The sequence below is a fragment of the Crinia signifera genome, chromosome 9 (assembly GCF_055691185.1).
Source record: "Crinia signifera chromosome 9, ASM5569118v1, whole genome shotgun sequence".
Taxonomy (NCBI): Eukaryota; Metazoa; Chordata; class Amphibia; order Anura; family Myobatrachidae; genus Crinia; species Crinia signifera.
Genome location: NC_139225.1, coordinates 53,963,372 through 53,975,703, shown reverse-complemented (window position 1 = coordinate 53,975,703; position 12,332 = coordinate 53,963,372). Strand labels below are relative to the sequence as shown.

Here is a 12,332-nt window from a genome sequence, read left to right as displayed (position 1 = left end):
AGGGGTTAAAGGTTGAGGGGCGGGGGGTTAAAGGTCGAGGGGTTAAAGGTTGAGAGGGTAAAGCTTGAGGGTTAAAGTTTGAGGGGCGAAAGGTTAAATGTCGAGCGGTAAAAGGTCAAGGGGCACGTCGAGGGGTTTAACGGTCAAGGGGTAAGAGTGTAACGGTCGAGGGGCGAGAGTGTAACGGTCGAGGGGCGAGAGGGTAATGGTCAAGGGGCAAGAGGTTAAAGGTCGAGGGGCGAGAGGGTAAAGGTCGAGGGGCGAGAGGGTAAAGGTCGAGGGTCGATAGGTCAAAGGGAGAGAGGTTAAAGGTCGAGGGTCGAGAGGTTAAAGGTTGAGGGCCGAGAGGTTAAAGGTCAAGGGTTGAGCGGTTAACGGTCGAAAGGTTAAAGGTCGTGGGTCATTAGATTAAAGGTCAAGGGTGAGAGGGCAAAGGGCGAGAGGTGAGAGGTCAAATGGTGAGAGGTCAAAGGGCAAGAGGTTAAAGGTTGGTTATTGTTATAAATTAGGGCATTACTCTTGTTAAGAGGTAAAAGGTCGAGAGGGTAAAGGTAGAGGGGCGAGAGGGTAAAGGTTGAGGGGTGAGGGGATAAAGTTTGAGGGACAAGGGGGTAAAGGTCGAGGGATGAGGGGGTAAAGGTTCGAGGGGCAAGAGGTTAAAGGTCGAGGGGCGAGAGGTTAAATGTTGAGGGTCGAGCGGTTAAAGGTTAAGGGGCGAGAGGTAAAAGGGCAAGGTGCGTGATGTTAAAGGTCGAGGGGCGTGAGGTTAAAGGTTGAGGGGCATAAGGTTAAAGGTCGAGGGGCGAGAGGTTAAAGGTCGAGAGGTAAACGGTCGAGGGGCGAGAGGTAAACGGTCGAGGGGCGAGAGGTAAACGGTCGAGGGGCTAGAGGTAAGTGGGCGAGGAGCGAGTGGTAAACGGTCGAGAGGCTACAGGTCGAGGGGAAAGAGGGGAAACGAACGAGGGGTGTGAGGTTAAAGGTAGAGGGGCGTGAGGTTAAAGGTCAAGGGACGAGAGGTAAACGGTCGAGGGGTAAGAGGCAAAAGGACGAGAGGTGAGAGGTCAAAGGGCAAGCGGTGAGATGTCAAAGGTCAAGAGGTTAAAAGTCGAGGGTTGAGAGGTTAAAGGTCATGGGGCGGCAGGTTAAAGAGCGAGAGGTGAGAGGTCAAATGGGGGAGGTGAGAGGTCAATGGGTGAGAGGTTAAAGGTCGAGGGTTGTGAGGTTAAAGGTCGAGGGGCGAGAGGTTAAGGGTCGTGGGGTTAAAGGTCGAGGGGCGTGAGGTTAAAGGTCGAGGGGCATGAGGTTAAAGGTCAAGGGGCGAGAGGTAAACGGGCGAGGGGTTAAAGGTTGAGGGGCGAGAGGTTAAAGGTCGAGGGGCGAGAGGTTAAAGGTCGAGAGGCTAAAGGTCGAGGGGTAAGAGGTTAAAGGTCGAGAGGTGAGAGGCCAAAGTGCGAGAAGTGAAAGGTCAAAGGGCAAGAGGTTAAATGTCAAGATGTTAAAGGTAGAGGTCGAGATGTTAAAGGTCGAGGGTCGAGATGTTAGAGGGCGAGAGGTCGAGAGGTAAAAGGTCGAGAGGTAAAAGGTCGTAAAATGTCGAGAGGTAAAAGGTCGTAAAATGTCGAGAGGTAAAAGGTCGAGAGGTAAGAGGTAAAATGGCGAGAAGTGAGAGGTCAAAAAGGTGAGAGGTTAAAGGTCGAGGGATGAGAGGTAAACGGTCGAGGGGTGAGAGGTAAAAGGACGAGAGGTGAGAGGTCAAAGGGCAAGCGGTGAGAGGTCAAAGGTCAAGAGGTTAAAAGTCGAGGGTTGAGAGGTTAAAGGTCATGGGGCGACAGGTTAAAGAGCGAGAGGTGAGAGGTCAAATGGGGGAGGTGAGAGGTCAATGGGTGAGAGGTTAAAGGTCGAGGGTTGTGAGGTTAAAGGTCGAGGGGCGAGAGGTTAAGGATCGTGGGGTTAAAGGTCGAGGGGCGTGAGGTTAAAGGTCGAGGGGCATGAGGTTAAAGGTCAAGGGGCGACATGTTAAAGGTCGAGGGGTGTGAGGTAAACGAGAGGGTAAATGGTTGAGGGGCGAGTGGTAAACGGGCGAGGGGTTAAAGGTTGAGGGGCGAGAGGTTAAAGGTCGAGGGGCGAGAGGTGAACGGTCGAGAGGCTAAAGGTCGAGGGGTAAGAGGTTAAAGGTCGAGAGGTGAGAGGCCAAAGTGCGAGAGGTGAAAGGTCAAAGGGCAAGAGGTTAAATGTCGAGATGTTAAAGGTCGAGGTCGAGATGTTAAAGGTCGAGGGTCGAGATGTTAGAGGGCGAGAGGTCGAGAGGTAAAAGGTCGAGAGGTAAAAGGTCGAGAGGTAAGAGGTAAAATGGCGAGAAGTGAGAGGTCAAAAAGGTGAGAGGTTAAAGGTCGAGGGATGAGAGGTTAAAGGTCGAGGGGCGAGACTTCTTGGGCCGAGAGGTTAAATGTTGAGGGGTGTGAGGTTAAAGGTCAAGGGGCAGGAGGTTAAAGGTTGAGGGGTGTGAGGTTAAAGGTCGAGAGGTAAACTGTCGAGGGGCTAGAGTTAAGTGGGCGAGGAGCGAGAGATAAACAGTCGAGAGTGCAAAGGTTGAGGGGCAAGAGGGTAAACAGTCGAGGGGTAAACAGTCGAGGGGCGAGAGTTACACAGTCGAGGGGCGAGAGTTAAATGGGTGAGAGGTGAGAGGTCAAAGGGGCGAGAGGTAAAGGATCGAGAGGCTAAAAGTCGAGGGGTAAGAGGTAAACAGTCGAGGGCGAGAGGTAAAAGGTTGAGAGGTGTGAGGTCAAAGGGCAAGAGGTGAGAAGTCAAATGGCAAGAGGCGAGAGGTCAAAGGGCGAGAGGTTAAAGGTCGAGGGATGAGAGGTTAAAGGTCGAGGGGCGAGAGGTTAAAGGTCATGGTACAAGAGGTTAAAGGTCATGGGGTCGGGCGTGAGGTTAAAGGTCAAGGGGTGTTATGTTAAAGGTCAATAGGTGAGAGGTCAAAGGGCGAGAGGTGAGATGTCAAAGGGCGAGAGGTCGAGGGGCATGAGGTAAAAGGTTGAGGTAAAAGGTCGAGGTGAGAGGTCAAAGGGCGTGAGGTCAAAGGGCGATAGGTTAAAGGTAAAGGAGTGAGGGTTAATGGTCAAGGGGCGAGAGGGTAACGGTCGAGGGGCGAGAGGGTAATGGTTGAGGGGTGAGAGGGTAATTGTCGAGGGGCGAGAGGGCATTATTTCCACTTCACTGCAGGGACCCTGGCAACATCATACTCAACTCCGCAGGGACCTACAGGCTCTCCCTGACCCCACGCCGCATGGACCCAATGGGGTCTTGTTTTTTAACTGGCGGGGGGGGGCGCAAAAGTTTTTGTTATGCCACTGTGCAGTCTTATCATGGCGCTGCTCCCCACCAACCCTCTATTGCTATCACTTTGTCGCTGCCAGCACTGGCAATTGAATGCTTTACTGTTGCCATCTCCAATGCTGGGTCCTGTCAATGCCAAGGTTGTGCTGGGTACACCTGTGTGTACCCATCATTAACCCCTTGAGTGGTGGGATTAGTTGGGGTGCAACAGGTTTGTCCTGCCCCAGCAAAACCCACCACAGAGTGTAGGGCCAGCACCTCTGCCCCCCCTTTCCTCCAGTCACTCCCCCTCATCTCCGCTCCGATGATCACTGGAGCTCCCCAGCCGCCGCTCACAGGTGGCAGGCTCTGGGATGTTCAGGGGCGGCTTGGGAGGACTCGGGTGCCCGAACTCCCGAGTCCCCCCAAGCCATGCCAGAACATCTCTGATCCTGCTGCCTGCTTAATGCTAATGCTAATGATGGCAGAGACAGCGACAGGGGAGCTTCAGAGTATGATCCCTGGATTGGAGGGGCGAGGGGGAGCAACAGGAAGGGATGGGAGGGGGCATTGAACACTGGAGGAGTGCCCCAAAGAGGTGGTGCACAGCTGCAAGCACCACTGGCGCACACCTTCAAATGGGTGGTATGCCCGAAAATTTTCTGGGACAACCCACTGCGGCAGCGCAGCTGAGCCCAGACAATTTCTGAGCCCAGAAAATTTTAACCACTCAAGTGGTTAAAGGTCTGTCAAAGCAGCTCTACTGCTGCCTAGGGGCAAATGTATGATTTCTAGATGTGTATGATTTCTAGATGTGGCCCCCTGATGTATGTTAGATGGCACCAAATGTTCTTTTATTTATCAGCATTTCACACACAAACCACTCTGCTTGCTAACTTTTCCTCATGTCTTGCACTGCCCACCAGCTATTCCATCACTTACAATACAACTATGCTCACCTGTGCTTCCCTTCAGGGCCGGATTAAGGTCAGATATCAGCGGGAGGCGGGGCAGGGCAGACAGGTGCGGGCGGATGGTGCCGACAACAGCAGCAGCAGAGCCGCCTGGAGGGCTGCAACAGGACTGGTGAGGTGTGAGGGATCACTCTGGAGCGGATATGAGCGGTGCGGCCACAGTACTGCGCAGGTCGGACTGCCTATACCCGCTTCCGACTGCAGGTCGGGATCGGGAACTCCTGGGCAGCGTCTGAGCACTCGCTCAGATGCTGCCTGGCATCATTTGGCAGCGGCGCCATGAGTGTGGGGGCCCCCTTATGTGTGGGGGCCCCAGGGCGACCGCCCCTATCGCCCCTGCTTTAATCGCCACTGCTTCCCTTGCATGCACAACTGCCCACAAGCATTTTACTCACATGCCCTTCTTCCAACCATCTGCATTTCATTCTCCCTGTTGCCTGCCAGCAGGGGTTAAAGTGGGGTGGAACTGAGTTCCACCGCCTGTAAGGGTAGGGGGAACTCAGTTCCCCCTCCACCACAGCCTTGCACAGTAATTACAACAGAAAAGCCTGTCCCAGCGGCTTTCTTTTTCTTGCATGTCATGCCGTCTCCATCTCATAGGTGAACAAGAGAGGAGAGGAAGCTGCTGGAAGGACATAGATAGATAAGTGTATAAAGGGCACTTACTGTGGACATTTTGTGCAAATGATACTACTGCTGTGGGCATTATGTGTATAAGCAATACTGTTGTGGGCATTATTTGTCCACTAATGTGACGGTCCCCTCGATCATTCCCCTTTCTACTTACCTGATTGAAACACTTGCGCTTGCTGCTTTGTCATTACTGCAGCTGTTGGGCAGGTCCTATTCATCTACGAATTTATGCAAATGATAACCTTTTTGTATACATTCTGTGTAATGCATGCATCATATGGGTTGTCAGAACTTTTCACACATGCACAGCTGCAAAGAATAGCTCTTCTACATCAATATTGGGTTTGTATGCGGATTGAGGAATTGTCTGATAATTACGACCTAAGTGGTATATCTAAGAGCAAATAAAAAAATAAAATGTTGCTTATGGCAATCCTGTTAGCGCTGGCCAGCATTCCTCCTCCCCCTGTCGTCCTTCTCCAATGGTAGCAATTAAATGTCGGGTGTGACATCATCATGCCCGACTTTATCACTGAGGAGTGCCGAGAGAGATAATAATAATTTTATGTAGCGCTCTTTCTCCAATAGGACTCAAGGCGCTTAACAGATAGAATGAATGTAATACAGTACAGAAACAGTGATGTATAGAAAAGAATTTCATAAACAATACTTAAGGGAATAGAGTAAATGCTTGAGTAAACAGGAAAGTCTTGAAACAAGTGAGTTCCAAAAAGTAGGATCCGCATGGCTAAAAGCTCGACCCCCAGATGAATTACGGGAGATCCTAGGTACTGCTAAAAGTCCTTCATCTACAGATAGCAATAATCGGGTGGGACAGTATGGAATCAGAAGCTGCTTGAGGTACCTTGGGTCTTGGTCATGTAGGGCTTTGAAACTCAGTAAGTTGCTCTTGAAGATGATTCGCCATTTTATGGGCAGCCAGTGAAGGGAGTAGAGAATGGGAGTTCTGTGGCTAGAATGGGGGTGGTTGGTTAATAGCCTGGCAGCTGTGTTTTGTACCAGTAATCGGCTGTTCTTTTGCTGGAAGACCAAGATATAGGGCATTGCACAGTGGCGTAACTATGCCTCCGCAGCCCCCGTCGTGGCGGGGAGGCGCAGAGTAACTATGGGCGCCGGGGTGCTGCGGTGCTATAGTTACCCGCTGCTCTGCTGCCCGGCCGCATCTGCGGTCACTGTCCCGTCACTCGCTCCCGGCGCCGGCTCCTGCTGATAATGAAAACTGACACTTAGAAAATGGCTGCCCCCATATTGCAGACAGTTTTGGCAGCCATTTTCTAAGAGTCACTTTTCATTAACAGCAGGAGCCGGTGCCGGGAGACTGGACGGGACAGTAACCACAGATGCGGCTCTGTCAGGTATGGGCATGGGGAGGGGCGCCGAGGGGAGGGAGAGAGAGAGAGGGGGAGGGGGGCGCCGAAAAAGTTTGGCGGGGGGGGGGGCGCAAAATATATAGTTACGCCACTGGCATTGCAGTAATCCAAACAAGATGATACAAATGCATGTATGATGGCTATTTGAAATATCGTGCCGGGTCACCAGCCAATAGGTGCTCACAGCCTGTCAGCCAATCAGGAGCAGCTCCTTTTGGCTGGCGACCCGGCACAATATTTCAAATAGCATTGGACCTGCTCAGAAGACAGCCGGGTAGCCCACCGCTCTCTCTGCCTGGCTGTCACATCACTTCCATTCTGCCGGATCACAGCTGTCACTAAGAGCCTCACTCCCCCATGGCAACGAGCATGAACCGCCCTTGGCAGAGCATGCAATCCCCTGTGGCAATAAGCATTAAAACCCCCTTGGCATCGAGCATAAAGTTCCTGGCATTGAGAAAGAAACTCCTAGCAATGAGCATGTGGGTAAGATGCACTTATGTGGCATTATATGTAATGCACATCACGGTGTATGGCATCATGCGAAATAGGCATAACAGTGTGGGGCATAATGTGAAGTGGGCATTACGGTGTGTGGTATAATGTGTAAGATTCATTACGGTGTGTGGCATAATGTGGCCATGCTTCTATTCATATGGCTAAGCCCCATCATGACACATGGCCATGCCCACTTTTGGCACGCCTATGGTGCGCACTTATAGTACCACTAAGAAATCATTTCTACTTGCGCCACTCTGCAGAATCTATGGGTTACTGCATTATTACCAAATTTGTCGCAGAAGAAAGTGCAAGATAATTGTATAGCTGCAGACATGGAACTCAGAGCTTTTCCCTCTGTGGCAAACTCCACATCTACTTGAATATGCCCCTAAGTGTTCACATATTGCAATGCTTAGACTGTGAGCTGCTTGGAGCAGGGCCATCCTCCCTCCTGCTCTCTCAAATTAATGACAGCTCTCTTACCAACTTACCATCTATACCCGCATCTCTTCTCACTCGTGTTCAGTCATTTCTATGACTGACAACTTGCCCCTGATAACATGCAGACTACTCCTCTGCTTCCCTACATCTCGGCTGTATTGTGTACTAAGAATTCAGCTACTGTTATGTTTAGTCCTATGTACTCTGTATTGTTCTAATTATATGACCTATATAAGGCGCTGCAAACCATTTGTGGCGCCTTATAAATAAAATGTAATAATAATATGAATAATAATAATGTTTAAGTTGTGTACACATAAATAATGTAGACAGCACTTTGAAAGTGTTGTTGAATGTTCCAATTAGAATAAAGCTGGGTACACATATGTACAATTTCATTTTTCTTGCGACCGTTCGATCGACCGAATACACGTTCGACCGTCCAAAACATACGACCGATCTGCGCGTACACATATGTACAATTTTACTTGCGACGTCCGATGTACTCCCATCCAAACAATCGCTGTCAGGAATGCACACACAACGATTATTTATTTCAAAAGGAATGCACACACAACGAATATTCTTTAACAGCATGGCGCGGAAAGTACGGGGGAGAAGACTTCCTGTTGTTTACATGCTGCGCTGATGGAGGGATGACGCAGCTAGTCAACACCCACATGGGCGTGCTGCTTTTGGGAGGAATGATCGCAGGAACGGGCTGCATATCGATCGAACGTGCGTACACATGTCACTTTTCTTTCGATATGGAGCCGTCCTGTCGGAAGAATATTAAGCAGCAAAGAACCTTCGACCGACCGACCGTGGACGGCCAAGAGCGTTTTTGGCCGTTTATCGATCGCAACGAAGGGATGGGGACTGCGTACATATATATACAATCGAACGGCCGTTCGTCCGCAGAACGGAAGAACGGCCCGACGATTGTACATATGTGTACCCAGCTTAACTATAAAGATGTAGGGTGCTCATCCTGCACCAATATAATTATTCTTGCCTCTCCAAAAGACATTGCGTCGGCTGACACTGCAGACAAAAGTCTCCAGTAACATGGCTGTCGTGTTACATGCGCAGTTGACAAATCCAGTTGCATTGTGGATGTGAGCTGCCAAATATTTTCTTAATTAATCAGTAATACACCAATGTCCAGATGCACTAAGCTTTAAAAGTGATAAAATAGAGAGTGATAAACCACCAGCCAATCAGCTCCTACCTGCCATGACACAGACTGTGTTTGAAAAATGTCAGGCAGGAGCTGATTGGCTGGTGCTTTATCACTCTCCATTTTATCACTTTTAAAATGCATCTGGCCCCATACTTGTAAACAACCCAAAGTCACTCTCAGATCATAAATCTGTAAATAACCAGATTTGTGATGTAAAGTGTAATATGTAGATCGCAGCATATTGTTTTCATACTTGCAGAAATAATCTATTAGTAAGTGCAAAAGGATAAGGCTACATTGTGTAGATCGCTTCATGGGCTCTGCTGAACTGTCTGGGATGGCTGCTTATAATTCATTATACTCTGTACTCAGACAGGTAAAAAAAAAAAAAAAACAGCATTATAAATACCTGAACTAAATTTCACTTCTGATTGGTCACAGATAAGCAAATTCCACTTTCAATTGGCTTAACATACCTGTCAGTAAATCTCTATCCAACCCCTTCCCATACTCCTCCCTCTCCAGGTATAGAACAGAGACCCTACCCGACACGTTAATCCTTCAATTTTCATCCCAGGATCCAAGTAAAGGAACACAACGCTTTTTAGCACCATACAAACAATACAATTAAATTAATAGGGTCCAGGTATGACCCTGCAAACTAGTTCCACTGACAGTGCTGTGTATTCCCAGTTAAAACCAGTGAATATGTCTGGTGAGGGTGTGGAAGACAATGCTGTTTTTGAGGATATCAAACCTGCTATAAGGATGCTGGAAACCCAACCTGAGCTCAGTGAGGTGAGACAATAATCTCCACATAGGACTCAATGACAATATAAAATGTTTTTGTTTTGTTTAGTTATACGTTAAATATTGTTTTGTGTATTACTTGCTGAAATCCCTGCTACAAAGTTTCTTCTTTTACTTTTCTGTTGTTCATAATTAGTTTCAGTTCCTCAGTTTTCCATCTGTATGTATTTTCATTATGGAAAGTTTTCATTATTAAATGTAAATGTATATTATTTTAATGTATTTGTTTTTATTATCTAATCAGCAGCCTGTTTTCCTTGCCCGAAAGCATTTGCATGAGTGTATGTTTTGTATGCAAATCTGTGTATTACAAGAATGCATACAGTATTTTGACTGTTTGCTATTTATACTGTACATACACAGCATAATTACATTGTGAATAAGTCTTGCAGTCTAGGCATAAAGATGTTTAAACAGGTAGGGGGGTCTATGGACTACCATGTCTGATTTTACATGTCCCATGTACAGTACATATCAAACATGTCTGCGCAAAGTTAAAAACAAAAAAAACCTTCTTCAATAATTCAATTACTTCAATAATAACATGCATTGATATATAATGCAAATTATATTTATTGCATACAACTTCCTATTTAATAACTTTATTTTATTTCCGTCATTTTAATACAGTTATATAGTGCTCCCTTTTTCTACCGCCAGCTAAAAGCACAGATACAGTATAAACCAGCATTATATCAAGGTGGTGTTGAAGGAAGTGACATGGATTTAATATATATTATAATTAATTATTAGTATATCAGGGAATATGTCTAATATGAGTGACAGTGGTATTATAAAAAGGATGGTGCATATAGAGAGATATTGCTGTTTATTACAAATCATGTTCACTGACACGTACATACACTGTGTTACATATATACAGTGTCTCCTCCATGAGCCTACAGCAGGTATCACAATGTACAGATTCCTTGTATAAGAACGGCCTAAGGACAAGATAACGCATTTTTATCAGGGAGTGGAGGTAAATGCTCTGTCTACAAAGGATTGTTCTACCTGTTTAGCAGGATTCTATATGCACATGCAGCTATATACACTATTATGTGTTATATACATTGTTAACTGCAAGTTGTTTTTTTGCTCTGTTACTACAACAGTCAATTGGACAATTAGTTCTAAAGACCATTTTTATTAGTAATTTTTATGCAATCTATGTTTTAAGTAATCATTTTAAATTGTCATAGTTTTTTATTTTCTCAGAGACCTAAGCAATGCTGAACCGGTGATATATTGTAGTCCAGTCCTAGCACAGATATTAGTCGCTTCTATTGCATTACATAGTGTATCTACTATAAATTAATGTCAATAATACAAATGCACATGCTTGTTTTAAAAAAAAAAATAATAATAATAAAGCTGTACTTAGTATATTGAAAAAAAAAATTGCCTATGTAGAGATTATCCAGTCAATGGTTTTAAGAAAATCATAACAGAGAAAATATAAAGAGTATATATTTACTAAAGTAATTTCTAGAAGTTTAGATGTTTAGAGGTTGCCCATAGCAACCAATAAGATTCTAGTTATTATCTTCTGGAAGGTGCTAGATAAATGATATGATGATATGATTGGTTGCTATGGGACACTTCAATAAACTCACTCATTAGTAAATATACAGTAATTTTGTCCCATGCACAGCAAATATAGCCAAAGTAGCAGTACCTAACAGTATAAAGATTTTGCTGTGTGCTTTGTTGTAAAGCAATATAATGTAAATATATAGAAATAGGCCCGTTTTATGGACACATCCGGTTGTATGTGATCCATGCAGAATTGTCTGTGTTACAGATAGCAGGTAGACATACTGTGGTCTGTTAGACAACTTGCCCTCCCAGGTGTGCAAGAGGACACGCACACAGGAGTGGCCAGTTAATAATTAAACGTATTCTATTGTAATATAACAATGTTACCTCATTCCATAAAGCTTGTATATTGGAGATAAGGATTATTGCAGTTACGTGTGAATGTAGAAAATGAAAGAAAAAAACACAGAACATACTATTTATACACCATTAAACGCTTACAGTAAATACCTATGAAAAGATGGTCTGAAAAAAGAATGAAGATAGCCAACCAAACACGCAAGGCAGAAATGTCTGATCCACCTGATTGCCACTGCAAGCCCAGATAAGAAGTCTTCAGTACACTTTCACATTATTGCCATCTTTAGATTATCAAAAATGTTGCAAAAAAGTCATCCCAGTATTTTGTACATTTATTTTAAAATCCGTAATCATACAACGAATGTTAAATACTGGATCAGTGCCCCAAATCAGGTTTATTAAAATAAGCAATAATGCTAAAATACAAATGGAAATTATTGTTTCATGATATTGAACATTAAGGACATATTTGAAAGAAAAATCTCTTAATACCGGAATTTATCAAGAAATTATTGCAAGATACATAGGGAGATATTTACTAATCTGTAGAGTAATAAAGTAGAGAGAGATACAATATCAGCCAATCAGCTCCTAAGTGCCATGTTACAGGCTGCGTTTGAAAAATGACAGGAACTGATTGGTTGGTTCTTTATCTCTGCACCATAGTCCATACTGTCCTAGATCTGTAATGTCTATGTTACTAGTTTTCCATGCTGGTTCTCTGTACACATAAATGTAATGGGCTGTCCAGCTTAGTCATGTGCTGTGTGCCATCTGTGTCACCCCTGTCTGTCCGCCCTCAGCTTTAGAATGTAAGCATTTACGAGCAGGGCCCTCTTTCCTTGTGTGCTTTTTCCTTCTCTTAGTTAAACCATCTTTGATGGCACCAAATCCTGCATTTTCTGCCATGTGGATATTTATTCCAGTGCCCTCTGCTTATGCAGCTATGTTTATATACCCTGTACTTGTCCTCTATTGTATTCAACTATAAGTTGCTGTTTGCTTATTCGTTTATGTATGCCTTGTGCTGCCATATAAATAAAAGTAATCAAGTATCTGCAAGGATCTGCAAAAATACTAAACTTCAGAAAAGCGAACTTTGAATTATTCAGGGAAGCCCTAACAGGAATTGGGTGGGAAACGGTTATGGAGGGAAAAAATGCAGAGGAAATGTGGGAGACT

The 12,332-nt window shown here is 45.5% G+C and overlaps 1 protein-coding gene across 1 annotated transcript in view; it reads left to right on the top strand.

Moving 5' to 3' along the window:
- The first annotated feature begins 9,089 nt into the window (after positions 1-9,089).
- LOC146036584 (Krueppel-like factor 5) overlaps positions 9,090-12,332 on the top strand; it is a 69,169-nt gene continuing 65,926 nt past the window's right edge. The window contains exon 1 of the mRNA XM_083160537.1: positions 9,090-9,239. Coding sequence (XP_083016663.1) covers positions 9,090-9,239 — 150 coding nt within the window. The remainder of the gene's footprint in view (positions 9,240-12,332) is intronic.